This window comes from Neopelma chrysocephalum, unplaced genomic scaffold, assembly GCF_003984885.1.
Source record: "Neopelma chrysocephalum unplaced genomic scaffold, ASM398488v2 Primary Assembly neopelma1_59, whole genome shotgun sequence".
Classification (NCBI taxonomy): Eukaryota; Metazoa; Chordata; class Aves; order Passeriformes; family Pipridae; genus Neopelma; species Neopelma chrysocephalum.
In genome coordinates, this window is record NW_020897714.1 from 25,195,560 (window position 1) to 25,220,739 (window position 25,180).

The 25,180-nt window shown below is 45.2% G+C and overlaps 1 protein-coding gene across 3 annotated transcripts; it reads left to right on the forward strand.

Moving 5' to 3' along the window:
* The first annotated feature begins 21 nt into the window (after positions 1-21).
* Positions 22-23,718, forward strand: LOC113966193 (single-stranded DNA-binding protein, mitochondrial-like). 3 transcript variants are annotated; one of them, XM_027680563.1, is made up of 17 exons: positions 59-103; positions 4,024-4,398; positions 7,847-8,046; positions 8,588-8,636; positions 10,790-10,962; positions 11,610-11,731; positions 13,032-13,178; positions 14,008-14,106; positions 14,444-14,529; positions 15,400-15,570; positions 15,655-15,797; positions 18,202-18,241; positions 19,348-19,408; positions 20,787-20,927; positions 21,581-21,668; positions 22,182-22,270; positions 23,551-23,718. In XM_027680563.1, exons 1-17 carry the CDS (start codon positions 74-76, stop codon positions 23,595-23,597), a joined length of 2,061 nt encoding a protein of 686 aa, XP_027536364.1. In that variant the 5' UTR covers positions 59-73; the 3' UTR covers positions 23,598-23,718. The 3 variants fall into 3 exon arrangements, with proteins under 3 accessions (XP_027536365.1, XP_027536364.1, XP_027536366.1); XM_027680564.1 differs by lacking the exons at positions 18,202-18,241; positions 19,348-19,408; positions 20,787-20,927; ... (1 more) ...; positions 22,182-22,270; positions 23,551-23,718 and adding an exon at positions 16,643-17,904 and having other exon boundaries at positions 22-103; XM_027680565.1 differs by lacking the exons at positions 59-103; positions 4,024-4,398; positions 7,847-8,046; ... (6 more) ...; positions 15,400-15,570; positions 15,655-15,797 and adding an exon at positions 18,098-18,114.
* Positions 23,719-25,180: the final 1,462 nt, after the last annotated feature.

Below are 25,180 nucleotides of genomic sequence, written 5' to 3' on the forward strand. Positions count from 1 at the left end.
GAGCCGAGACGAGCCGAGCCGAGCCGAGATGAACCGAGTGGAGCCGAGCCGGGCCGAGCCGGGCTAAGCCGAGATGAGCCGAGTGGAGCCGAGCAGAGCCCAGGTGAGCCGAGATGAAGCGAGCGGAGTCAAGCTGAGCCGAACCCAGCTGAGCCGAGCCGGGCCGCGCCAAACCGAGCCGCACCCCCCGCGCCGCACCGGCGGGGGGCGGGACCGCGGCTGGCCACGCCCCGATGGGCGGGACGTAACTGATGGGCGGGAGAGATGGGCGGGGCTTGGACCAGGGGGCGGGGCCTGAGGCGCGGCTCTCCAGGGCGGAGCTTCCCGGGGAGATCCCGGCGGAAATCCCAGCTCTGCTCCCAGGTGGCAGCTCCCAGAGGAGCGCGGGAGGACTGGCGGCAGGTCGCCTCCCTGTGCTTCACTTCCTCCCAGTGCCCACCTTCTGTCCCCCCAGGCGGTGTCCTCAGAGCAGGAAGGCTCCGGGGGGACCCTGTCCGGACCATCCTACCGGGGGAGCCAAGGGAGTTGGGCAGAGCAGCCTCAGGGCCAGGAACGGGGCAGGCTCACACACACCCAAACTCCTGCAAGCCCTAAATCTGAAGGAGTCAGGGATACTAATCCAGTATATATTGATATGTATATCTGTCATATATATATATGATATGTATATCTATACACAAACGTGGTACAGAAGGATGTGAAACATTTTTAGGAGGAACAGGCACAATCAGCTCGAGGTTGAAAGATGGAGACACAAGCATGACCAAGGCATCCACAGGCAGCCAACTTTTTGTAATTACCGTCCTCGTTATGCTACCACCAATGTCATTATGTGTCATTAGGTTTAATTTGGTTCCCTAGGTCTTCCTGATTAATTCAATTACCCAATTAAGCAGGCCGCAATTAAAAGGAAGATATTGTAATAAAAGCCTTAGTTGTCAAACTTTTTTCCTGTTGAGCAGCTCTGAGTGTTCAATACGCCATTAAGAAACCCATCATCCAGTTTCCTCTGCAGTGGGATTTGGTTTTTTCCTCTTTTTTTTTTGGTATCATTAGCATCCATTTGCTGTGAGCTTCATTTCATCCAGCTTCAACACTGAGTGGGCATTTTGTTTCACAAAGTCAATGCACAAGTTTACTGTGCAGAGCTATAGACCAGAGTAGGTGGTGTTTAGCAGATGGAGTTTTTCATAGAAGGTGACTGGTAAAGGAAAAAAAAAAAACAAACCCTGCACAATATTTTGTTACTGTATAAAGAAAAGCCAGATTTTGCAAATACTTGGCTACATGCTTTGCTTTAACCATACAGACAGTGCCAAGCTTCATTTGGATAAATATATTTTTGCATGTTGGTGATACTAAAGTGACAGCTCATTTCTCTCTTCTCCTTCATGCCCATAAATGTCAGTCCCCAGTGATCCAGGCAGGAAACAAATACCAAATAAGAATTCCTCCATGATCCACGCGAGCTGTTCGTGATACAGAGCTGTTCCTGGTCCCCTTTGCAGTGCAGTCACACCAGTGTTGTCCCAGCTTGAGGGAGGGGATGCAGTGGGAAGAGCAGCCAGTGACAGGGAGCAGAGGCTGCCAGTGCTGGCCCCGAGATTTTTGAAATGTCATCAAGCTCTGAGCTCTCAGCTTTTGGTGAAAAAACCCTATGGGACAAGAGACCTGGAGGCACCACAGCTATTGATACTGCCTTGGCCAGCAATCTGGGCCTGCTGAGGGCACACTGTTTGCTGGGCACATGCAAAAAACAAAGGCCACATTTTCTACTTTATTATTTCACCAAAATTGAAAAGATCAGGGCAGGGGATAATATTACCCTTTTAGAAGAAAAAACAAAATAAATACCTTTTCACTTGAACTGAGGGCTAAAAAAATTGTCATCAGATCTTTGGGAAGTCCTCCAGAAAACATATGAAATGAAAATGTGGTGGCTTTTATTTTGAAGATGCAAGGTGAACAAGTTGGGCCTTCTTTAAACAGCAACTTTTCTCCTTTATGTATCACATCCCTCCTTAGAAAAATGGATGTTGCCTATAAATCCCAAGGGAAACAAGAAAGAAAAATTTTTTTTCAGGTGGGATTGAAAACCGTGGTCTGAAGGAGTTTCATTGCTGGGTTATTAATGAACATGTAGTTATGAGGACTAAAAACATTATTTCTTCAGATTTTAAATAACACATTCCAACCCAACACTCCAAGTACCGAACAGCTCATTAGCACAGTCAGCTCACAGCAGTACTAAAGTGGTCCTGGATCTCAGCTGGCCAGATGCTGCAGGGACAGCTTGTCATAGCAAAAAGCAGCCAGTGCTGGCACTCCCAGGTTTTTGGACCTCACTCAGGGTAAGGCACAGGGAGACACAGCAGCTGCATTTCAGGCTCAGAGGCTGCACAGCAGCAGCAGGCTCTGTGCCTGCAAGAAATACTAGGAATACAAGAAATACTGGCTCTCTGAGCCAGTTGCGACCAGTGCTGAGTTCTTGGCATGTCCTCCTGGTACCGTTTTGGGGGCCTGTATCAAATGAATTGTTCATCACAGTCTTAACAGGCAATTTCAGAGACCCATATGACCATACTTTTCATTCAAAGAGTGGGTTAGGAGAGCTGAGAGACCTCAGGTCATTATGTCCCTTTATGTTCTGCTGGGAATTTTCCTTGATGTGTGCATAGGAAAGCAGGTGCTGGTTCTGACAAACCCTCATCTTGTCTGGGCTGCAGCCACTTCCAATTTCTGCATGTCCCTCTAGCAGTTCTCCTGGATGCTAAAAAAAAAGGCTGCTGTAACCTCATTCCCAGTTAGTTAAAACTCCCTCTAGTCCCCCTTTGAAGCTCAGGCTCACAAAGACATGAAAGATCTCTGGTTTTTAGAGAGAAGTGCAATAGGAGGAGACATTGACCTGCTCCCACTGAGTGGCCCTACCTGAAGGGCTGCCTTCACCAACACAGCCAGCTTCTCCCTCCTCTCCCTTGAAACCTCAGATGGGAACCCATACAAAGACCTGTGTATGGCTCCTAACTCTCTCCTGAAGTCTTATAAATTATACAGCTATAAATTTCTACATTATAAATTACTGACCCCTCCTTGCAGACTGCAACTCTTGCCCAAATTAACACACATCTAAATGCAGGAAGTGAAATTCAGACCTAAAAGAAGGAAGTGCAGTGCCCCATCATCAAAAGACTAATAACTTAAACAAGTAAAGCCCACAAAGACTGGATCTCTGATGGGATTATCGTGGAGCAGACGATAATCAAACATCAGCAAACATCATCCCCCTCCCAGGCCTCAGGGAGCTGGAGAAGGGAAGAGTGTGCAGAAGCAAGGAGATGACTTAGACTCAGAGGGAGCCCTGGCTCCCTGCAGAGTTGGTTGCAGGCACAGCAAACCCACATCCACAGCAAAACCCCTCATCCACCAGCAGGTGCTGCCAAGCTCCAGATGTTTCCCGTTAGCATTGGCTCAGGTGTTTGGGGTGGTTATAAATGTTCCAGAGGAGGAGAAGGGTTCTCTGTGGGGTATCTGGTAACTCCTCGGGGCACCCTCTGCTTTTACAGCTGTATGTACCATGGGTTCTTTTTCTCTGGTTGAGAAATTTAAGGTAGAAAAGGGTGAGGGGAGGATTGGTGCGTGTTGTTCTTTAGAATGGGATAGCTTTGTTTCTCTATGTGATGAGAACAGTGAATGAAGTATTGGTGGAGGGAGGAGTTCTCTTGGAGCCTTACTGGCAAAGGTAGTGGCTTCTGAGTTGTATCTGACTTGCATCAATAAGACAAAAGGCAAAATCTGTTGTTACGTGAGCAGTAGCTGAATGGATTTGTACTTAGTAATTCTGGGGTACTCTTCATTAACCAAGGCTGTCTAATGACACCTATGAGTGATTAAGGCGTCTGTGGGATTGGGGTGGGGGAGTGCAGTCAGCAGAACTGATGTCCTTGATGAAGCAAGGAAGACAGTTAATCTGTGTAAATAATGCTGTCTTCCTCTCCCTCTGACCTTCTCCCTCTAACAAAACAGGCCAGTATCAGCTATACCTGTTCTGTTTCATGTGGTGACATGGGTGACTGGGACAACAGTGATGAATTCATTCAGCGGCTGGATTTTTCCAGTTGTGGTGAAGAGAGTGAAGACAGAAGCGTAAATGAGGAGGACTCCCTAAGCTTGAGCCCTCCCAGGAGGTCTGAGTTCCAGAAGTGGCAAGAGAGCAGTCCTCTGCCAGCAACCCCCCCTCAGAGAAAGTTTAGTGAGATTTTCCTGAGCAGGACAAAAGCCTGGGTGAGTCCCACCTTGAAGGCTTCCCCAGCCGTGAATAAGACCTGGGGCAGTGCCGAGACACCACTGCACATCACCTGGAAAAAGCTGCAGCTGTGTGACACCCCCCACACTCCCAAGGTAATGGCATGTATCAACGCTCTGCCTGAGCAGGCAAGGTCTCTGGTGTTGCTGTGGCATCACTGTGTGGGTGGTGAGGGGATCTGTTTCCAGCTCTGTGGAAAGCTTTTTTTAATGTTACTGTTGATAGCTTGTACTCTTCCCTTAGAAACCTGGACCACGAGCTAAGGAAGGGCTATTCTATGGGTGTGAGTAGAAACCTGTGTGTGGGAGCAATTGTCTTGACTCTTTTAAAGATGTTGTTAAAACCAATTAGCTGGTATTGAGTCAGTCTGAGTTAGAAAACCTGAAGCAACCATATGCTTTGGCTTCCCATGTGCACTTGACACTCTGCTTAAGGAAGTGGATGTCTGTAGCATCTCTGTAGGAGATAAATGCATCTCCCTTCAGGAAGCTCATCATTCCAGGGGGAGCTTGGAGATAGGCAGCTACCCTTACTGCTCTGTTCAGCACATTTTTGGATGCAAGTGGGTTTTCCCTTAAAAGTTGGAAGTGCTGTCGCTGGGTATACTTTATGCGGCAAGACCGGATCACTTATCTACAGAGCTAGTTTCTTGAGAGAATGATCCCTGACTCTATTTTCTGTGAAACTTCTTGCATAGAATATAATACAACTCATTTTTTGTCTTCTGTAATCACAGATGGAGACTTGGCACCAGCTTCTCTGTTCCTAGGTAATTTCTGGTGCGTGCACTGGGTCCTTGCCATCAAAACTGGCAATGAAGTGTAGCTCTTGGTCCCTCTCTCAATATTCCTGCTCTACTGATGGACTGGTTGTTCCTTTGCTCAGGTGATACACAGCCTATCAGTCCTTTTAATACTTCTGAGCTAGGATTTGACTTCCATCCTCCTCTAGAAACCTGATTATGTGGATAAAAGAATGATCCTCTGGCCATATATGATCAACTGTGTGGCAATATTTGCTGAGGATTGGCCTGCCACTCCTAAGGGAAGGAGCAGCTCTAAATGGCATCGCTCCAAGAATTTCCTGCAGTGACCTTTTATAAAAAAATCTCCCTAAATCTCAACATATGTGAGAGGTTGTCCTGGTTTTGGCTGGAGTTAATTTTCTCTCTAGTAGCTAGTGCTGTACTGTGTTTTTTTGATTTAGTGTGAGAACAGTGTTGCTAACACACTGATGTTGTAGTTGTTGCTAAGTAGTGCTTACCCAAAGTCAAGGACCTTTCAATTTCCCATGCTCTGCCAGTGAGCAGAAGTACAAGAGCTGTGTGGGAGCATAGCCGGGACAGCTGCCAGGAACTAGCCAAAGGATATTTCTTACCACAGAATATTGTGCTCAATGTATAAACAGGGGGGAATTAGCCAGGAGGGGCCGATCAGTGCTCAGGGATGGGCTGGGCATCGGTCAGTGGATGGTGAGCAAGTATTGTGCATCACTTCTCTGTCTTGGGTTTTATTTGTCTCTTTTTGTTGCCTCTTTTCATTGCATTGATAATAATTATTATATTTTAATCATTAAACTGTTCTTTTCTCAATCCACAGGTTTTACCTACTTCTCCCCATCCTACTGGGGGAAGGGGTGGGGTTGGGAGCAAAGGGCTTAGTTGCTGGCTGGAGTTAAACCATAACAGGGGTCTAGAATCTTTTCCAGACAAGATGGGCTGCTGGTAGTGGAAGGGTGCTTTGTGTGCTCTTGTGTAGCTAATATGTTGGCTCGATGCTTCAAGACACGCTGCTTTGTAGTTTGTCACCTTGTAGCTCATGAGCAGCAATTGCAAAAAATCAACAATTTCTTTTCCTTTGCTGTCATCTGGGAGAAAGGTCTTGGTTTCCAAGCATGCTGCAAAAGGTGGGCTCTAAAGGGCCCAAATCTTATCAACAAGGCTGGGAGCATTGATTTTTGGAACATCTGAAGGTTATAGAAAGGGTAAGAGAGCAGAGCCACATCTAACTGCAGACAGATGAGCACCAGAGCCCCAGCTGGGATGCATGGCAGGAAGCAGATGATTGCATTTTGTAGGTTTGCTCAATCCTGGAACAGATTGCTAGAGCTGGTTATGGTAGCTGCCCTACACTGCATGGCAGCAGCTACTCTCAGATGATGTTACAGGGAGACAAGTCTACTGGATTGTGAAATAAAAATAAAGCCCCTGTAGAGCAGACAGGAATTGCATACGTGCACACATCAACAGACTGGAATGGTATTTGAGATCCCTTCCTTGGCTTGTGGTTAGACTAGAATATAGCCACAATCCTACACAGCTTCTAGGCTGCTGAGTAAATTGGGCTTGGATATATACTGCTTTTAATACATCCATAAGCAGGATTTTCCCATTCAGAAGCAATGAGATGCAGAGCTTGAAAAAGAGATCAAGAGTCATTTTCAGGGTCACAGTAAACCAGGAGCCAAATTTTTAAGCACAATATAGAAATAAAGGAATGTTCCAGAAGTAGCTATATTCATTAGTGCAACACCAGTTAGGTGGATGTAGGATATTGTATGCAGCTTTAGTTTTTTTATCTTCAAAACCTTCTGTTGAGAGAAAAGAGCAACTCTAGGTGTGAGTGAAGATGTGGCTCTGGGATAATAATAGTGAGACCACTGCTGGATTGGAAAGATATAGGAGTACCTTCATCATCAACAGGGAGAGTTCTGGGTTCTTGAAGGGCTTTTAAAACTAGAGGAAAGCAGTATCTTAAAAACCCTCTAGAGCTAATATTGTTTTCTTGAACCTGAAACAAGTCAAAACCAAACTTATGTTTTTAAAAAGCTGATGGTTACTGAAGAGGTTGAATCAGACTGAGTAGATTTTTATGTCTCCAACTCAAGAGTGGTGTGCTTCTCTGAAGGTTTTGGAATAGTAGGTGAAACCCAATGGTCTGTCTTCTGTGGGAAGCTGAAGTATAGAATATCCAGAGACTTCTTTTGAACTTAAATTTCTGAAACTCTGGTTTTTATTCATGAGGAGAAATGGGGTTTGGTTGCTTTGCCAGTGGCCATACAAAAAATATTTCTACCAACTTACCCTATCCTAATACTGCTTATTGTTGGAGAAACACGAGGAAACTTGGGTGGTGTTCCAGCTCATCTCCTGACAAACCTGTTCTGACCAAACTGATGCAACAGTCCACGCCTGACAGAACTAGGTCTTCCATGTTAATGTAACATACAATGCATTTTCTATGTTTCTGTAGCTGAGAAAGAGGAGAAGCTGGCACCTCTCGAGGACTGTGCTTGCCAAAATGGCTCCACAGGCCTCACCCAAGTGAGCAGGGAATAGAATCTGAAAAGGACTAACAAAGAATGAAATACTTTGTGGAAGAAGAAAACCATCAGGACTAAACTAGGGACATAGGGATTTAGGAGTCAGTGGTCCCAAGGAAGGGAGCTGAGTTCTCTGAGGAAAACAGAAATTTTATTCTGACATAGCAGACACAAAAACATTTTGCTGTTTATTTTCCACTTCTTTTTCCTCTCTCAATACAGAGCCTGTTATCAAAGACAGCTTTTCCTTCATCTGGGACAAAGGTGCCAGCCAAAGGCTATCGACACCCAAGATACGCTCCTGGTGCTGACTCAGATGACTCTACCCAAGCTTCTCTTGTCAACATTAATCCCTTTACACCAGAGTCGTATCGACAAATGCTCTTTCTTTCTAATGGCAAGAGGAAGACCAGAGAAGAGCTGTAAGTGAGCTCATCTTAAACAGCAGATTGGAAGCAGACTGTTTGAAGGAGATAAGTAATGGAGACATTCAGTATCTGCACTTATTTGCTAAGAGTGAATCATTCGCTTCTGTAGTATTCATTGGTGCAGAGCAAACATTACTAGACATGTAAAGGTAATGAAAATATAAATAAAAATCAATCACTTCCTTTGTTCAGGAATGTAAGTGGAGGATCAACAGCTGACCTCAGCTGAACCTATGACTGTAGGTTCACCAGTAATAGGATGGCCAGGAGAATGATCCCTCTGGGCAATGCCGCTGTCGTGTGGGCAGCACTGAATTTGCTTTGTGGAGGCTTTCTAAATGGAAACAAAGATTTTCTAACCTAGGACTACAGTCTTTAAGGCCTTGACTGAAAACTTGTGTGTTAACTCTATAAAATACATTTTAAGCTGTGAAGCAAAGTTGGAGGTTCTTTTGAAGGATGTTTTCATTTTAAATCTCAGTTGCATTGCTTCACTGAAATGATAACACCAGACTTTCCTAAACTTCTGTTGTAGGAAGGATCCTCGTCCAAGAAGCCAGATTAAACAGGAGCTACCTCCACAGGTGAGTGTCTGTGTATTTCCCTCCTGCAGAGCAGATATGATGCTAGCAAAGACTTGGTGTTTAAAATTTATTCTGTTATTGGAGTATAAATCTTGACATCATGCCAGAGGATGAATACTTATGTCAGAATCATTCCAAGGTGAATGTTTTGTTAACATTTGTTTGAGATGACAAACTTGGGAGTGATTCCTATCTCTAAAAGAAAGTTGTACTAAAGCAAATCTGAAACTTTGACAAGTAATACTATAAAACTCATTGATTTCGGTCAGGAGGTCTTCCTGGGAAATATAATTTGAGTTCCTCACAGAGAACTGTATTACTAAACTACTGAGTTAGCATAAATAGGGACTGTACCTTTGTGGTTCAAAAAAGCAGGTATATTGCTGTTCCTATGAATTGGTGTACTGAGCATCTTTGGAAGTGGCTTTTACATTGCAAATAGCATGTACTCCCAGCTGTGATGGCAGAGTTGGGCAGTGGTGTGGGAACCCATGTCCCACAGTCTTCTTCCTTCTTCCCAGTTTTATCTGGAGGGATGCTACCTATCCAGCTGGCTTTTGGAAAGCAAGCCAAGCCTCAATTAAATTTCTTCTTTTAGATGAGGTAAAAATCTCAATTCTCCTGAGCAGCCTCTTGAAGGAAGTATCTTGACTTATGCAAGTCTGTAGTTGTGAGTTAGGCTTACAGAAGAATAACGGTACCCTCTAGCCGAGCAGACTGGTATTGCAGGAAAACTGGTCTCCATGGAAAAACTACATCTGCAGAGCCAGTCTGCTACCAGGCAACATCCAGGGCTGCCACAATTGTTGTTTTCCCTAGAAAAAAGCCTTGAGTAGCTTGTGATTTACTGAAATATTATTCTGCTTGGAGTGCTGATTAGATTATGTAATATAGATATAAAATTGTGTACTATGAGGTATCTTTATTCCCAAGCTTTTTAAGATAGTGTAAAATACAGCTGCCTTATGCCTTCACCCGTTGTGAAGGGCTGCTGTTTCATGTGAGCCACATCTTACTGGCTGTGAGGACCAACTCTTACCCCCTCCTCTTTAAGGTCATATACCACATACCACGATAATCACAGCAGTGGTTTCTGTGGAAACCACTCTGCCACATGAGCTGCTGTCCCTGTGAGGGATGCAGGAGCATGGAGAAAAATCACTTAGTCTGGTCTCTTGTTCACTTCATGCTCTGCTGCTTATCTTTTCTTTACTCATCTCCCCTGCCAGTAGGCATCACTCTACAAGCAGTACCAGCAGTTCCTATTTCCCTAGTGGCCATTATTGTAGCAATAATGATGTTCCAACTGTTCTGCAGGCTTTCAACCCTTTGTGGAAAAGTGTCTCTGGGTGAGAAATCAGTGGGGAGACAAACAAATACACAGAGACCAGCTAATCTGCCATTAGTCAACAGCTGGTGCTTCAAACTTGAAGAGCCTGAACTGACGCAGAATGGCCTTGCTGCAGGCAACCTCAGCTGCCAGAGTCAAGCAGCTCTTACATAGCTGGAGCCGCATGAAGCCAACATTCAGGCCACGAAGCTTCTCTCCTGTATTCAAAATAGGAAATAACTCTTACTTAAACACAAATTCAATACATGGATCTGGCTAATTCAGAGGTACTGGATTTCTACTTACCAAATCTGGTAACAAGGTCTCCTCAAGCCTTGTCTTTAGGCCAGTTACTTCAGTATTTTGTTGTTGCCTGCTGTTCTTCCCTGACTGACTCAATCAGCTATGGGTCTAGAAACTGGTCTGGGCTGCCAAGAGAAGAGATGGGATGGCAGTAATCCAAGAAGGTTTAGGCACATACACCAAACTAGACTAAAATTCTCCTTAGCTGCAGTTTCTACCTCTACGGCTAGCAAGTCATGATTTTATAAAAAACAAAACAAACAACGCAGCCCCACAACTTGGCCTTTGGTAGGTGGTTAACACAATATGGTTAAGTGAAAGGTAGTACTTCAAGAAGAACAGGCAGTGCACCTGCACACATGCCTGTGTGCATCCAGATGAGCATCCAGAATGGGAGAGAGAGCAACATGGGTAGTCTGAGAGCAAGTGCTACACACCTCTAAAAACATGACATATTATTTTTTAAGCCTTCGTTTAAATCTTTCAACTCGTACTTGTCTTTGTTTTTGTGACCTTTTAGAGATATCCTCTGAAAGAGAGCAATATGGTTTCCCGCTACAAGAAGGAGTTCCTGGAACTAGAAAAAATTGGTGTGGGGGAATTTGGCTCTGTCTACAAGTGCATCAAACGCCTTGATGGATGTGTTTATGCCATCAAACGCTCCAAAAGGCCTCTGGCAGGATCCTCGGATGAGTGAGTGTGCTAGCTAGAAACTGCCAGTTGAAATGATGGGCATGTTCTTGAGAGGTGTGATGGGGAAGGAGGGAGTGTGGATCTCAAGGTATCTGAGCAAAAATTTTGCATGAGCAAAAATTGGCTGCTGTTGCACTTCAAAGTAACAGAAGAGTGGGGAAAACCAGCACTGTACAACTATTGGATATAAATGTCTAGGGAAGGAAGAAGTCCTATGCATTGCAAAGTGAGATGGTGGCTTACCTGAACTCCTTGGGTCCATCCAGACATTTTCTTTAAAGTAATAACTGTCAAGTAGTTTGTTTGTGGAAAGTCCCTGCCCTGCTTTATGGCCAGCATTGCTCACATCTGTATTGACCAGCTCATGGTGTCCTGCATGTTAAAGCAAAGTCTTTGAAGTTGCTGCTGCTTTTGCCTCTTCAACAAAAGACTTGCTCAGTGATTATTTTATTTGGACAGCTGCTCAGCACACTTGAGCAGGGGCAGGGTTTTTTTCAGCAGCTGTGAGAGCCAGTCTGTCTGTCAAAACTCAAGAGAAAGTCCTGATCACCTCTGTTCCCCCTTTCTCAAGCCAGGCTGCAATCTGGGCTCTCAAGCAGACTCTGCCACTTCTGTAACCTCTGCTTTTTCCATGTGTGCTTCTCTAGGCAGCTGGCACTGCGTGAGGTTTATGCTCATGCTGTCCTTGGACACCACCCCCATGTTGTGCGCTACTACTCGGCCTGGGCAGAGGATGATCACATGATTATCCAAAATGAGCACTGCAATGGTAAGAGCTGGGACAGTGTCAAAGGTTGAGACCTCAGGATGCATGCAATTGCCCTCTTAAATATGGGACATTTTGGCTTACAACAAAGCGAACTGCACCGGGGCTACATACCCATGGAGAATCCAGTAAGGGCTCATAAGATCTAGATGAAGCTCTGAATGGTGCCAGTGTATTAGAGGCAGTGAATACCCTCTAATTTCTGGGATTTTAAGACTGTTCCTCTGTGTTGGCTGGCCTGGAGAAGCATTCCCCATGCTGATGCTTAGAGCGCTGTCTGGGACTGTCCAGGTAACATCTGATATAAGTGACTCAAGAGCAGATAACTTAAGGGCCATGTACCTTGGCAACAAATTTGTCTTAATGAAGGTGGATAATGATTGGAAGAGTGGCTACCTGTTTGAGAGGAAGGCATCTTGACTAGAAGAAAAGGGTTGACAACTGCAGAGGAATGGAGCAAATAATGAGGCAAAATGTAAATGGGGTGCTGCAGGCAGGGTGGTACACTCTTACTTGAGTTTGCCCTTGGCTGCAGCACTGTTTGAGAGAAATTTAAAAGGACCCATCTGGCTACCAGGGGAGCTGAAGGCAAATATGTAATGCTCATCTTTCAGCTGCACCTGCAGTCCTGGGGCTCAGTGAAGAGTGGTGATAGCTGTTTGGAGTAATTCTTTCAAATGTGGTGGAGGGAACCATGAAATATGGTGCTTGTTGCTGCAGCATTGATGTATTGCTTGTGTTCTAGTGGATGAGTATCTGATACTAAAGGAGAAGTGGTGACAAGTAGGCTGATGGAGAGAGAAGCCATGGTATTTATTAGTGCTAAAATAGCCAGAGTGCTTCAATGGAGACCTGCAAAACTCTGTATCTGTGTCAAATGTTACATTCTTCAGTCAAAAATCTGCTAGGAGGAACTTAATTTCCTTGCTCCAGCATTCATATACCTGCTTCCTGCTTGTAAGCATGGCAGAAGTAATTAATTTTTCCACTGTTCACTTGAAGCACCATCAGTGTCACTACCAGGCCAGCCCTCCTGGTGCTGTAGGTAGAACTGCAGTTGCTCAGTCCTTAGTGAGCAGGAGGAAGGACATTCTGAGGCAAATGAAAGGCTGAAGCTAAATGGTGATGTCTAGGTTTGATCACTAGAGCATATATAGAGCATGTATTAGCTGGTCTGGTTGGGGTTTGTCAGTGCATCCTTGCAAGCCTGCAAGTGTTCTAGGCAGTAGTTTCTACTAAGCTGTTACAAACATGCTGCTCTGTAAAACCTTTGTGAGGTCTCAGACTGCCTGTTTTTACCTAGGTGGGAGTCTCCAAGATGTGCTGTTGGAAAATGCAAAGCTGGGGCAGTATTTCCTAGAAGCAGAGCTGAAGGAAATATTGTTACAAGTCTCCATGGGGCTAAAATACATCCACAACTCTGGCCTTGTGCACCTGGATATCAAACCTAGTAAGTATAGTGCACTTCTTTGTGGAAGGTCTTCCTAGAGACCCTTCAGGGGTAGGATCTGTAACAGATCCTTCTGATTGGACCTCTCATAATGCTTCAAAGGAAAGAAGACTTGCCCTAAAAGGTAAATGTCTTGTGGTTTGTGTGTGGGTTTTTTGGGTGTGGGTTTTTTTTTGTTTGTTTGTTTTTGTTGTTTGGTGGTTTTGTTGTTGTGGTGGTTATTTATTTATTTTATTTGCGTCACTATTGCTGCTTTAAAAGTGCTTTTCTGGTAGTTGGCAGCATTTTACTTTTGTCTCATGATCTCCATAATCCTGGCTCATGGGAATCACCTTCATACCAGTGGAGCAAGTAGGGCTGCTAATGAACACGGGGACTTCCTTATTTGCTTCTGCCTTGTTGCACAACACTTGACTTTTGTATGTGGAGCTACCCTGAGGGATTAAGTTCCTGCAAAAATAGTAACAAGGTTTCCTTTCCGCAGCTGAGGATGGGCACCTCCTGGGCAGTGCTCCCCCCAGTCGCAGAGTTAATATTCTTATAGTGGAGCTCCTTTTTCCTGCTGAAATCATGCTTTTAACTTAGAGGGCAGAGGGAGGGGAAGTTCATTTCACTAGGATATTTTCTGCACAAGATACAGCTGCCTTCTGCCAGCTGTGTTGCTGAATATGTGAGCTGGGCAGAAAGCAGACTAACTGGTGGGAAGCATGTGCACAGTTTCTCTGGCTGCAAAGCTTAACTAGTGTGACAGGCGGGATTTTTGGAAAGTTGTCAGGCTGATGCAGTCTGACTACTGATATCACACTTGCTAAACTTTTCTGTCTTGCAGGTAATATCTTCATCTGTCACAAGCTGGCAGTTGCAGGCCCCGCTGGGCAGGAGAGTGACAGTGAAGATGAATTCTCTTCTGGTGTAGTGTATAAGATTGGTAGGTTTTAGCCAACCTTACAACTGGTTTAAGATTAGGGCTGCCCATTACTGCTTGATAGTGCTCTGTCCTGCTGGCTGAAGAGACTCGCATACTAAACTGATAGCAAAGTCCTGAATGCCCCAGTTACCTACCAGAATTAATTCCTCTAAGGAGACAGCTCCTAGAAAACTCATGCACTTGTTTCCAAGCCCAGATTCCTGAGTAGGAGCAGGCTTGCTCTTTTACTTGGTATTTCGTTGTTGCTCTTACTGGTGCCTATAAGATGCAGGCTTTTATTGATGGAGAACTCCATCAGTTTCTTCATTGCATTCCAGTTGCTTGTTCTTTGTCCCAGGTGACCTTGGACATGTGACATCAATAACAAACCCTCAGGTGGAGGAAGGAGACAGACGGTTCTTGGCCAATGAGATTTTGCAAGAGGTACAGCTGCTGGCAGGGCAGTGGGGAGCAAGTGGGGAGAGATCAACTGCAGTGCAGTCATTAGTACAGTGTGTTCCTCACCTTATCTCCTCTTTCTTCTGTCTGGTCTGGCTGTGAAATCAGCAAAATTAATGCTTTATTATGAACAGTATAAGTATGGGTCTTATCATGTAAATATTTACAGTACTTTATAAGTTACTATCATTGGATTATTGCAACTATTGCCTGTGAGGAATTAATAAGACAAAACCTTATCAGTTTGGAGACATTTTATTTGCACACTCAGCTGATATTAAACTGCTGGATGTGATTACTGAGGCATATATTTAGCCAGACAGATGCCTTGTACAACAAACACTGAACGGGTAGTGGGGAGAGGTGAGAGGCACAACACACCTCTTATACTTGACTGCAGTCTTGTCACTGGCCAGTGGAAAAAAAGGAAATCTGTACTGAACAACCAGATTGGATGTGTTCGTCAGCTCAGGTACTTAAGTGACAGTATCTGTTTGTGTTGCAAGTGGCTTTGCCATCTGCTAGGTCAATGTATCAGATGCAGCCTTGAGTTGGGCTTATTGCCTTGTGGTGAAGGTACACATCTGTTAGGCCACCCTCTGGAGTTGCTGCAGTGATCATAAAGTGGACTGCAAGTTTCTTGTGGCTGGGTGAAAGCCAACATGCTGTTAGTTACAGTACTATCTGCTGACAATGTTTTTGTCCTAAAGAGAAGGAAGCAGCTCACTGGAATGGTGAAGCCAGTGCCATAAACATACTTGCTTGGCTGCTTCTTTTTGAGCTTGGACCCCAACCCTCCTTTGTTTAGTATAGCAAGATGTTCCCTTTCTATAACCTTTCACCTTCTCTCTGCAGCAATACTGCAACCTGCCCAAGGCAGACATCTTTGCCCTGGCACTCACGGTAGCTCTGGCAGCTGGTGCAGCACCGCTGCCTCACAATGGGACCATGTGGCACCACATCCGCAAAGGCAACATCCCACCGATCCCCCAGAACCTTCCCCGGAGCTTTCTTGAGCTCCTTAAGGTGAGGAAGTAGTCTCTGACAGAATAGTGGCTTTTGCAGTTGTCATGTGGCAGGAGTGTTAAACTCAACTCCTTTGCCTTCTAGCTCATGATCCATCCTGACCCAGTGGAAAGACCTTCTGCCACAGCTCTGACTAAACACGCTGTTCTCCGTCCTTCACGTGGAAAAGCTCTGCAGCTCCAGGAAGAGCTAAATGTGGAGAAATGCAAGACAGCCATGCTGGAAAGGTAAGACTGGCTTGGGCATGAAGGGGGGAAGGCATGGGCATAACAAGTGCTGGTCACTAGCCTTGAATGTAGGGTGGTAGTGCTGGGAGAACACAGATGCAGAAATACCCAGGCGGGTCCTGTGCCTGGAGCTGGGAGGATGGTGAGGCTGTAGCAGGGATTTAGAGTGCCCAAGCAGCTCTGCTTCAGTTCTGGCTCTGAGGAGCTGGCTGAGTTAGAACAGTGAACTTGTGCACTTACTGCAGCCACTGGTGATGGAAAATATTGATACAGGAAGCAGCCAGGGGCAGATGAGGAATTGATAATGCACTGAGATAGTGGTCTGGCACAGAAGGAAGGGAATATTCAGGTGGTGGCAGACATCCTTTTCCCCCTTGTTCCCTCTCACTGCTGTTGGCAATAATGTTTTAAGGTGCTGGGACCTAGGAACTGCCCCACCACCCCTCTTAGTGCAGTAGTCAGCTGGAGAGTAGGTTTTTTTGTGTAGACAGAAGAGTGTATTCTCTGAAAGAACAGCAAGGGAAGAAAGACGCAATGGAAAAGAAGTGTGTGCCTTTATAAGTTTTGCCATTCACAAATTTCTGAAACAATGGGAGAAAAACTGAGCTAGGGGCTCTTCACGCTCATGCCAGTGTGTTGTTGACCTGATACATAGTTTTCTTTTGGTAAATCTCTAAAGACAGCTACAGTAATCTTGGGTGAAAAGCTGCCCCCCTCCTGCAATGCTGGAGTATTACAGTAACCCTCTTGTGCAAGATTGTTCATAGCTTGCTTCTGTAGCTGGTGGGGATTCATGCATGACCCGGTTTTCTTCCTCTCCTCTTCCTTCCATCTCCCCCCTGCAGGGAACTTAAAGCAGCTCGCCTTGCCCAGACCCTCATGAAGGACCAAGCCAAGTTGCAAGAGTCTGAAACCTCTTCTAAGCAGAAGAGCAAGCGCCTGGTGGGAGGGAAAAGCTGTCGCTCATTTAGCTTTACTCTGGGTTACTGAATTTTTGTGCTGTCCAAAAAGCTCTGACTGCTGAAGGGCCCTGTGAAAGCTGAGGGTCTGCACAGACCAATGCCCCATATTATCTCTCCCTGTCGTGTTCTTTTTTTGTAACCTCCTTAGTTATGATGAGGTGTTGGCTGAGGGAAGAATGACTGGCTTAAAGGCATTGGATCAGGGAATTTAAGGTTATTGTCCCCAGTCTTTTAACTGTTAAATTTCTTGTGTAATTGGTCTTGATATAGACTAAGTGTAGCTCTGCCAAACAAGGGAAAGGATGGGATTTCCTCTCCTTAATTCCCTCTTTCTTTAGTTGGGCCCTGTTATTGATGATTTTGAGGTCTTAATGCTCTGGCTGAGTGTATCTTTAAAGGGGCAATAGTGGCTGTACATGGAGACAGCATCTACAGCAGGGCCCTTCTAGGAATGAGTAGGTAGAGACTATGGCTGTGTTAACTACACATCAGGAGACAGGCTGGTTACACAGCAGTCCTGGTGGATTTGGGATGCAACTGGAGTGGCATTTCACTGACAGGGGACAAAGAATAAAAGGAAACACTGAGTTTAGGAGTGGAAGCTGAAGAAAAACTTTCCTTCCCTTAGCTTTCGGCAACAAAATTCCTATAGCTGGGTAAGCTTAGTCCCTGATGCCTGACTTGCTTTCTGTCGATCGGCAAGGACTCCTTGTTCAAGTGGGGGAGGTGACTGTGGTGTGCTGGTAGCTGGGTCTGGTACCCACTTCTCTTCCAGTATCGCACACTTGGTGCAGCTACCTGCCTGCAAACTGCACCCTTTCAGCAAAGATGAGGGGAATCAGAAAGGGCTTTTCCAGGTTTTTGGAGTTGCCCATGTAAATTGTGGTATGTATTTCGTATGTATTAGACCTCACACTACACCACCCTCCCCCTCCCCTGTAAATGTATATTTGTGGGTCCTGGTCGGCCGTGTCCTGGTTGGACAGAGCGCGCTGCACTGTTACGAGGGAGAGTGTAAACTTGGTAACTCGCGTATTTCCAGTTTTTACTGAAGTTTGTTTTATGATGCTGGCTTTTAACTGTTAGATCCTATATTTTCAGAACTGAAAAGTGCGAATAAACATTTTATCTTATTTTTTGACCGATGACGGAGTGACTTCTTTTTTTTTTTCCTCCTTCCCCGCCACCCGAGAGCTCCCGGTCCCCCGTGGGCCGGGGGGCGAGGCGGGTGGCCGTGGCAGTCGCTGCCCGTGGGCTCTCCAGCCCGTGCCCCCCCGGGATGGGGCGGGTTTCCGCCCGGAACCTCCCGTCGGTCCCTTTCCTGTTCCGGGCGCGGCGCGGCGGCGGCGGGAGAGGTGCGGAGGGCGCGGGGTCGGGCGGCGGGAACGGGCCGGGCTGGGGCTCCCTCGGGCGCTGCTTCAGCCCTGCTTTTCCCTCCGCAGGCTCGGCGGAGAAGGCATGTGGCGGCGGCCGGCGTGGCAGGTACGGCCGGGCGGGGCGTGGGGAGGCCCCCCCGGGCAGGCACTCGGGTGCCGTGTGCTCGGGGCGGCGGGAAGGGCGGCGGGAGGACGAGAAGAAGCAGCTCCTGCCGCTCTCGTCTGTCTGGCAATGACTCTCCGGGCACGGCAACAGCCCGGGAAGGGCAGAGGCGGGAATAGCCCCGGGGCCGCTCGCCCAACCTGGCCGGGGCTGCAGCCCGTGAAGATGTTCTTGTTTGCGCTCGTATTTCAGGGATGCAAATGCCGGGCCTTAGTTACTGAGCTACTGGGAAGATGGTGTGTTGAAAGATCTGGCTTTTGCGTGGAATGAGTCTGAGATGACTTGCGTGTATGTTAGTGAGGCACACAGATGCACCAGAGAGCTTTTGTTCTGCAGATTGCGTTTCCTCTGGTTTAGCTCCTCTGTTCACATGTTACAGGAAATGAGCTTTTTTTCCAGTTCCTGCACATGGGCCTCTTGCAGGAGTGTTTCTGGGCTTTTCTTATTCCCTCCTTTCTTCTAGGATGGAATATTTGCTGGCATCAAGGCAGTTCCTTTACTTTTTTCCCCACTTGTGCTTATTTATGGCACTGGGGTTTTTGTGTCCTTGATTTGCTGTCTGCTCAGGAACAGGGGTTGTCAGTGGATCCTACCGCTTATGGCAGCGGATGGATGTACATTTGGGCATGTCTTGTTTAATCTCTGAAGTAAAGCAGAAGGTTGATGCAACTATCAAAACTGTTTTTGTTTCTGAAAACCAAAGCCAAAACAACTGAACAACCACTGTACTTCAAACCTCTCTCCTCCTATTTATATATTACAGAATAACAGTAGTTACTGCAGGTCCCAAAAATAATTGCTGGAGATGTACCTGTGGACCACCCTTTCTCCTAGGCAGCTTTTTAACGCTGCTTTAACCAGATATTCTTTGAATAATCCCACTGGCTTCATTTAGTTGAATTGATTTCTTTTCTCAGTCCCCTCCCCTTAGTTACAGGGAAAAGAACATACTTGCAGAACTTCCATAAGTGTTCAGAAAATGAGTCATCAAGGCTTCTGAATGCTGTTCATACTTTGTGTCCTGGAAACTAACATGTGTGTTCCTTCAGGTGTTTCGCCAGTTTGTGAGACATGACTCTGATACAGTTGCCCCATTGGTACTGGAAAGATGTAAGTAGCTCCTGAGATGCAACTTACTGTTACTTGTTGTGTTTATCTCAGTTTTTAGGAGGTCTGAAATATGGCGGGAGAGAAACAGGTAGGTATAGTAGCTCCTCAGTGTAGTAACCAAGATGTGCTGTTTCAAACACACAGGCTCTTGAGTATCAGAGAATTGTAGAATCAGCCGGGTTGGAAGGGACCTCTGACATCATCAAGTCCAACCCTTGATCCACTACCACCATGGTTACTAGACCATGGCACTAAGTGCCACATCCAGTCTCATCTTAAAAACCTCCAGGGACAGTGAATCCACCACTTCCCTGGGCAGCCCATTCCAATGCCTGATTACCCTCTCTGTAAAGAATTTCTTCCTAATATCTAACCTAAACCTCCCTTGGCTGAGTTTAAGACCATGCCCTCTTGTCTTACTGATAGCTGCCTGGGAGAAGAGACCAACCCCCACCTGGCTACAACTTCTTGTCAGGGAGTTGTAGAGTGATGAGGTCTCCCCTGAGCCTCCTCTTCTCCAGGCTGAACAGCCCCAGCTCCCTCAGCCTCTTCTCATAGGACTTGTGCTCGAGTCCCTTCACCAGCCTTGTTGCTCTTCTCTGGACCTGTAGCTTCCTATCTGGTCTTTGTCAAGTCAAGCAGCACTTTAGAGGGGACAAGAGAAAAGCCTTGATATAGAGTACCACCTATAAAAAGCAGGTGGTTGTACTTTATTAATGGCAGTGAATTGGGCCTGCTGTTGTCATAATTTCTAACACCTGCTTTAGGTGTGCTTGTTTCCCAGATTCCTCTGTGCCTGGGGGACTTGTTTGGGTGCTGCCACCCCACTATGATTTCCTCCAGGTGTACACTTCAGACTTCACTCTTCAGTTCACATGCTTTTGCAAGGATGATGCTCCCCTGACCTCCAACTGTCCTTGAACATGGAGGAGGGATAAACTGTGTCTGCCTAGGCCTGGTACCTGTGTCAAAACTAGTCACCCTCTAATTCAGAGGATGGAGTATAATAATGCAACTGTATTGTTTTAAAGGTACTGTTTTAAGGAAAAAAACAATGCAATGCTATGGTTTTATCATAATGAAAAAAATAAAAGTCCAGTCAAGTAAATGCAAGATAGTCTTGTGACATATGGATATGTCTGTGGAAAAAGATGACAAAGGAACATTTGGCTGAGTTGTTTAGTGATAATGACAGTACAGGCACAGTCAACCATCTGCTGGGGGCCTGAATAAGGCAAAAGTCACAAGAGCTTGAAAAGTGATTAGGAGGTGCAGAAAGTTGTGGTTCTGGCCCTTCACAAAAACTGCTGGTTTGTGGCTTGCATGATTAGAAGCATCATAGTTCACCTGTACATGTGTTTATTCTCTCTTGTTTCAGCCATGAATCGTGTCCAGTTACTGGGTCGGGTTGGACAGGACCCTATCATGAGGCAAGTGGAAGGAAAAAATCCTGTTACCATATTTTCTCTTGCAACCAATGAGATGTGGCGGACAGGGGATAGTGAACTAGGACAGGGAGGTGAGTCTGCAGCGAGCAACCTGCTTTTGCTGTGTTCTGAGCTCATGTTTGCATGTTCAGCAGCACCATGCTTTGTCCTTGTGCTGCTGTGTAAACCTCTTGGGTGCAGGAAAGTTCCTCTGGGGTCAGTAGAGATGCTGGTGCATTTGTGTGTCTCTTACTGATCCCCAGCAGCGTGAAGAGAGATCTGCCTGTCAGCCTTCCTCTGGAGAAGAGAGTGTTGAGTTGGCAGTTTGTCACTGTTGGGGTTTGTCAGAGGTGTAGTGGGTCCTCTCCTCTTGTTTGTATTTCAAGAGAGGAGGAGAGGAAAAAAAAAAAGAAAAAAATATGCATTTTGTCTTTGATTCTGTCATCAGTCTGAAGCTACAGGTGTCTTGTGTTCTCTAACTTCTATTCAATGTGGATCGTGTGTGTGGGGGGAAATTATAGTATGAGCACTGTATTCGAGGAAAAGCGATCTCTTGGTTTGAACTGTGCTTCTGCACAGTACTTTGATTTGGACACAGATGAGTGGAACATTGAGTTCTGGAATGAAGTGGGATATTGAGTGCTAGTATACTTCTGTTTTCAAGTCACTTCTCATAAAACCTAATTTCTGAGTCTTGTACCAAAAGGAGTTTGGCATCCAACTTAGTTATTTTTATGTAACTTAGGTGATGTCAGTCAGAAGACAACGTGGCACAGGATCTCTGTCTTCAGGCCGGGCCTCAGGGATGTTACCTATCAGTATGTGAGAAAGGGGTAAGTGAATAAGAAATGTGGCTGAGGATTTAATGTCTTAATAATTGATTAATGTAATAATTATGGTGACCAGGAGCTATGATAAGATAGAGGTGCCATAAAATGTCAGCAGACCTGCTACAAACAACTGCTACAAATGCCTGTGTACTTAGATTCTGCATTCAACCTTTTCATCAGGAATAGTGATGAAAAGGACAAGGAGTAATGAATTCAAACTTAGAGGGGAAATTTGCATTAGATTTATAGATGAAATTCTTTACTGTCAGGGTGGTGAGGCACTGGAACAGGTTGCCCAGAGAAGTTGCGGATGCCCCATCACTGCAAGTGTTCAAAGCCAGGTTGGATTGGGCTTTGAGCAGCCTGGTCTAGTGGAAGGTGTCCCAGCCCATGGCAGGGGGTTTGGAACTAGATGGGTTGGAAGGGACCTTAAGGACCAAACCATTCTGTGATTCTAGATATAGAGTGGAAAACAGCAGCACAGTTCTCTGACCAGAACTAAATTGTTTTTTTCAGTTCTCGAATTTATGTTGAAGGGAAGATAGACTATGGTGAATATACAGATAAAAACAATGTGAGGCGACAGGCCACAACAATTATAGCAGGTAAGGAGCGACACATCAAGGTTCCCCTTGCCCTTTTAAAATGGAGAGGGAGTGGAGGGCCTCTGAAATAGAGCTTGGTTTGTCTCCATCCTCGGTATCCACACTCAGGGATTTTGAGAGAATAAATAGTCTGTACCAGTAGACTTCCTCCAGCACTGCTTGTGGAGACACAGAGTTGCAAATACAGTTGCAAACTTTGCATCCTTTGCTCACACAAACCAGTTGGTGCAGGAGGCAGACACTGTTTTAAGAACACTGGTATGTAGTACTACAGGTCAGGCAGATTCCTTTTCTAAGCAGTTTGTTTGGTAGCTTTGTCTCTGTTTGCTGGAATTTTTTCTTCCTGTTAAAGACTGGAGACTTCACCAGCTTTAAGGACCTCTGTGGAAGATTGTTTTATGTGCAGATAACTTGGTGGAGAATTTAGAAACACCTTGTTCTGGTAGCCAGTAGTGATAAGAAGAGCACAGGATGGGTAAGGAGTACACTTGTGCCTTGGATAGACACAAGGAAGAAGAGAACTAGAAAAAACTCTTTCCTTGAACATTTAAATAGCATGAGCATCCTACATCTTTATTGTGGGTAGAGCTGCTACCTTGTGGCTTTTGAGGGAGGGGTAAATTATTTGGGTAGTAAAGCAAACATTTCTATTACACAAGTATGTCTAAAAAAGCTAGGACAGAGGAAAAGGAAGGAAAAAGAAAGGGAAAAGAACAACCATAGCTCTGGATGTTTCTGCAGCCTCTTTAAAACAACAGCAATCAAACTTTCACATGAACAGTTCAGCTAGCAGTGGTGTAAGTTGCTGTTTATAAATTGGTGGAGGGGAGAAGAAAGTATCTTCTTTTAATTAGTATTATCCTAATGGTTTCCTTGTGTTCAAGAGGCCCCATCTCAAGATGCTTTCGAAATTCCTGAGGCTTGATGAAATAGGAGCTTCCCATAGGCTGTTGACATGGTTGTGCAGACTGAAAAAGGAAATAAGCTGTATCTAATACAGATTATAATCAAAGAATCAAACCGTTATTTTAAAACGTGTCTAGTGTCTTTGACTGCTCCTTTTCATCAGCTTTAGCACACTTGTTTCATGTGACTACATTAATTTGTCAGCTTTCAGGGGCATAGAGGGAGAACCCTGTATTGGACCCTCTTTTGTAGCATTAACTGTTCTGTTCTGAAATATGCAGCTTATTTGAACACAAACAGGTGGTCTTTGTGGATGTGAAGGCTTGCAACAGGGCAAAACAATCCTCAAGATTAATTTTTTGATTTCTTTTCAGATAATGTGATTTTTCTGAGTGAGGGCTCTCCGAGAGATAAGGTGTGAGGTCATTAGTGCTTGAACCCAGGCCATTTAATTCCTTTGGATTTTCAGTGCTTCATAATTCTGTAATCACTTATATTACTGTAGTTGCTTTAAGAAATAAATAAAATGTTTGTTATCTATAGGGTATCTGTGTGTTTTTGTTTTCCATGTGGTTTGTCTCTGTTATCATTGTTTGGATTCCTTTCTCTTTTTGTTCTTAAGAGAAAAGGTAACCCAGGCAGCTGTATTAATTCCTGAGCTGATGAATATATAAATGGAAGTCACTCTTTGCATCTTCAGCCATTTTCAAACCTTATATCCTTGGCTGCCTTAACAATCTCCTCCTGTCTTGTGGGGCCTGACAGCCTTATCCCCTCTCACTGTTGACATCCATTCTCTGTTCTATAGGTGTCATTCCCTGTTTTTTTTTTTTTTCTCCACTAAGCCAGTTAGACAGTAAGTTTAAAGAGCTGTTGGCCTTAACTAGTGCTCAGCTGGAGGGTTTTTTTGGTCACAGACCTTGAGAAGGCCTCCTATGCATTTGCATCTGCCCCTCTGTTGATCCCAGCAGTTGATCAAATCAGGTGTTGTCTTTCAGCAAACCTTGTTTTGGTCATGTGCTTAGGTCTTGGTTGTTACAGCATTTCACACGGGATGACATCAGGATTCCCATCCAGTCCCTCGTTAGGGTGCTGTGCCCATCGTTTGCCATCAGGAGGAGCTGGAGGAACGACGGCCTTGGCTGTGCGTTTTGAGAGGTGTGTGAGAAACGTCCCTGGTTCAGGATTCTAAATGTGGGAGTGGCATTTGTTTAACTTCATTTGCTTGTCAGAAAGACTGAGAATTACTTAGCATTATTAGTAGTAAATTCCACAACTAAAAGGTGTTTCATTTCATTACATGAAGAAGTGGTGAAATTCCCATTGTAACACAATGTGATGTGAACAGGGAAAGAAAAATGTTGGATGTGACAATTTCCTGCCTTCAGAGCTGGTGGGATTTTGTATCTCATCTCCCTCTCTGAGCTGAGTACAGAGCACACTTATTTATAGTCTCTGCAGCTCTTCCCCCTACAGAATTGTGATTTTTTTCTTTTTAAGTGCTCTCTGTGAGCATTGTCTGTACTAACAAAAACTTCAATTCTTTCAATTCAGCAGTTATTTCTGGTTGAAGTTAAAGCTTTGACTATTATCTGAGCCCCTGCCACTGGCATAGTGAGGTGTTAGATGCAAATGCTTAGCTGCTTCAGTGGGTTTTTATCCACAGGATAAAAGTGGTATCTTTTTAAATGGGAAGTTCTGACTTTAATTCCCTTAACTACTTGTTTAATCTGAGCCTGTTGTATTGCTGGGAGAATTGTCATGGTGCACTTATACAGAGGTGATCCAAGTACAGCTTGTGTTTGGTCCACACAAATTTTTCCTGCTTGCTGAAAGATGGGGTTTGTCTTGAGCTTTCTTCTAAGAGGCCTTGAGTGAATGTGCTGATTTTCTGTCCATTCAGTGGTCACCTTGTTTGCACTCTGCTGTGCTGGTGGAGTTCAACACAGCTTATGACAGTGTCTGCTTTGGAGCTTGGGAGCTGGCTTTCCACTCCAAACTCAG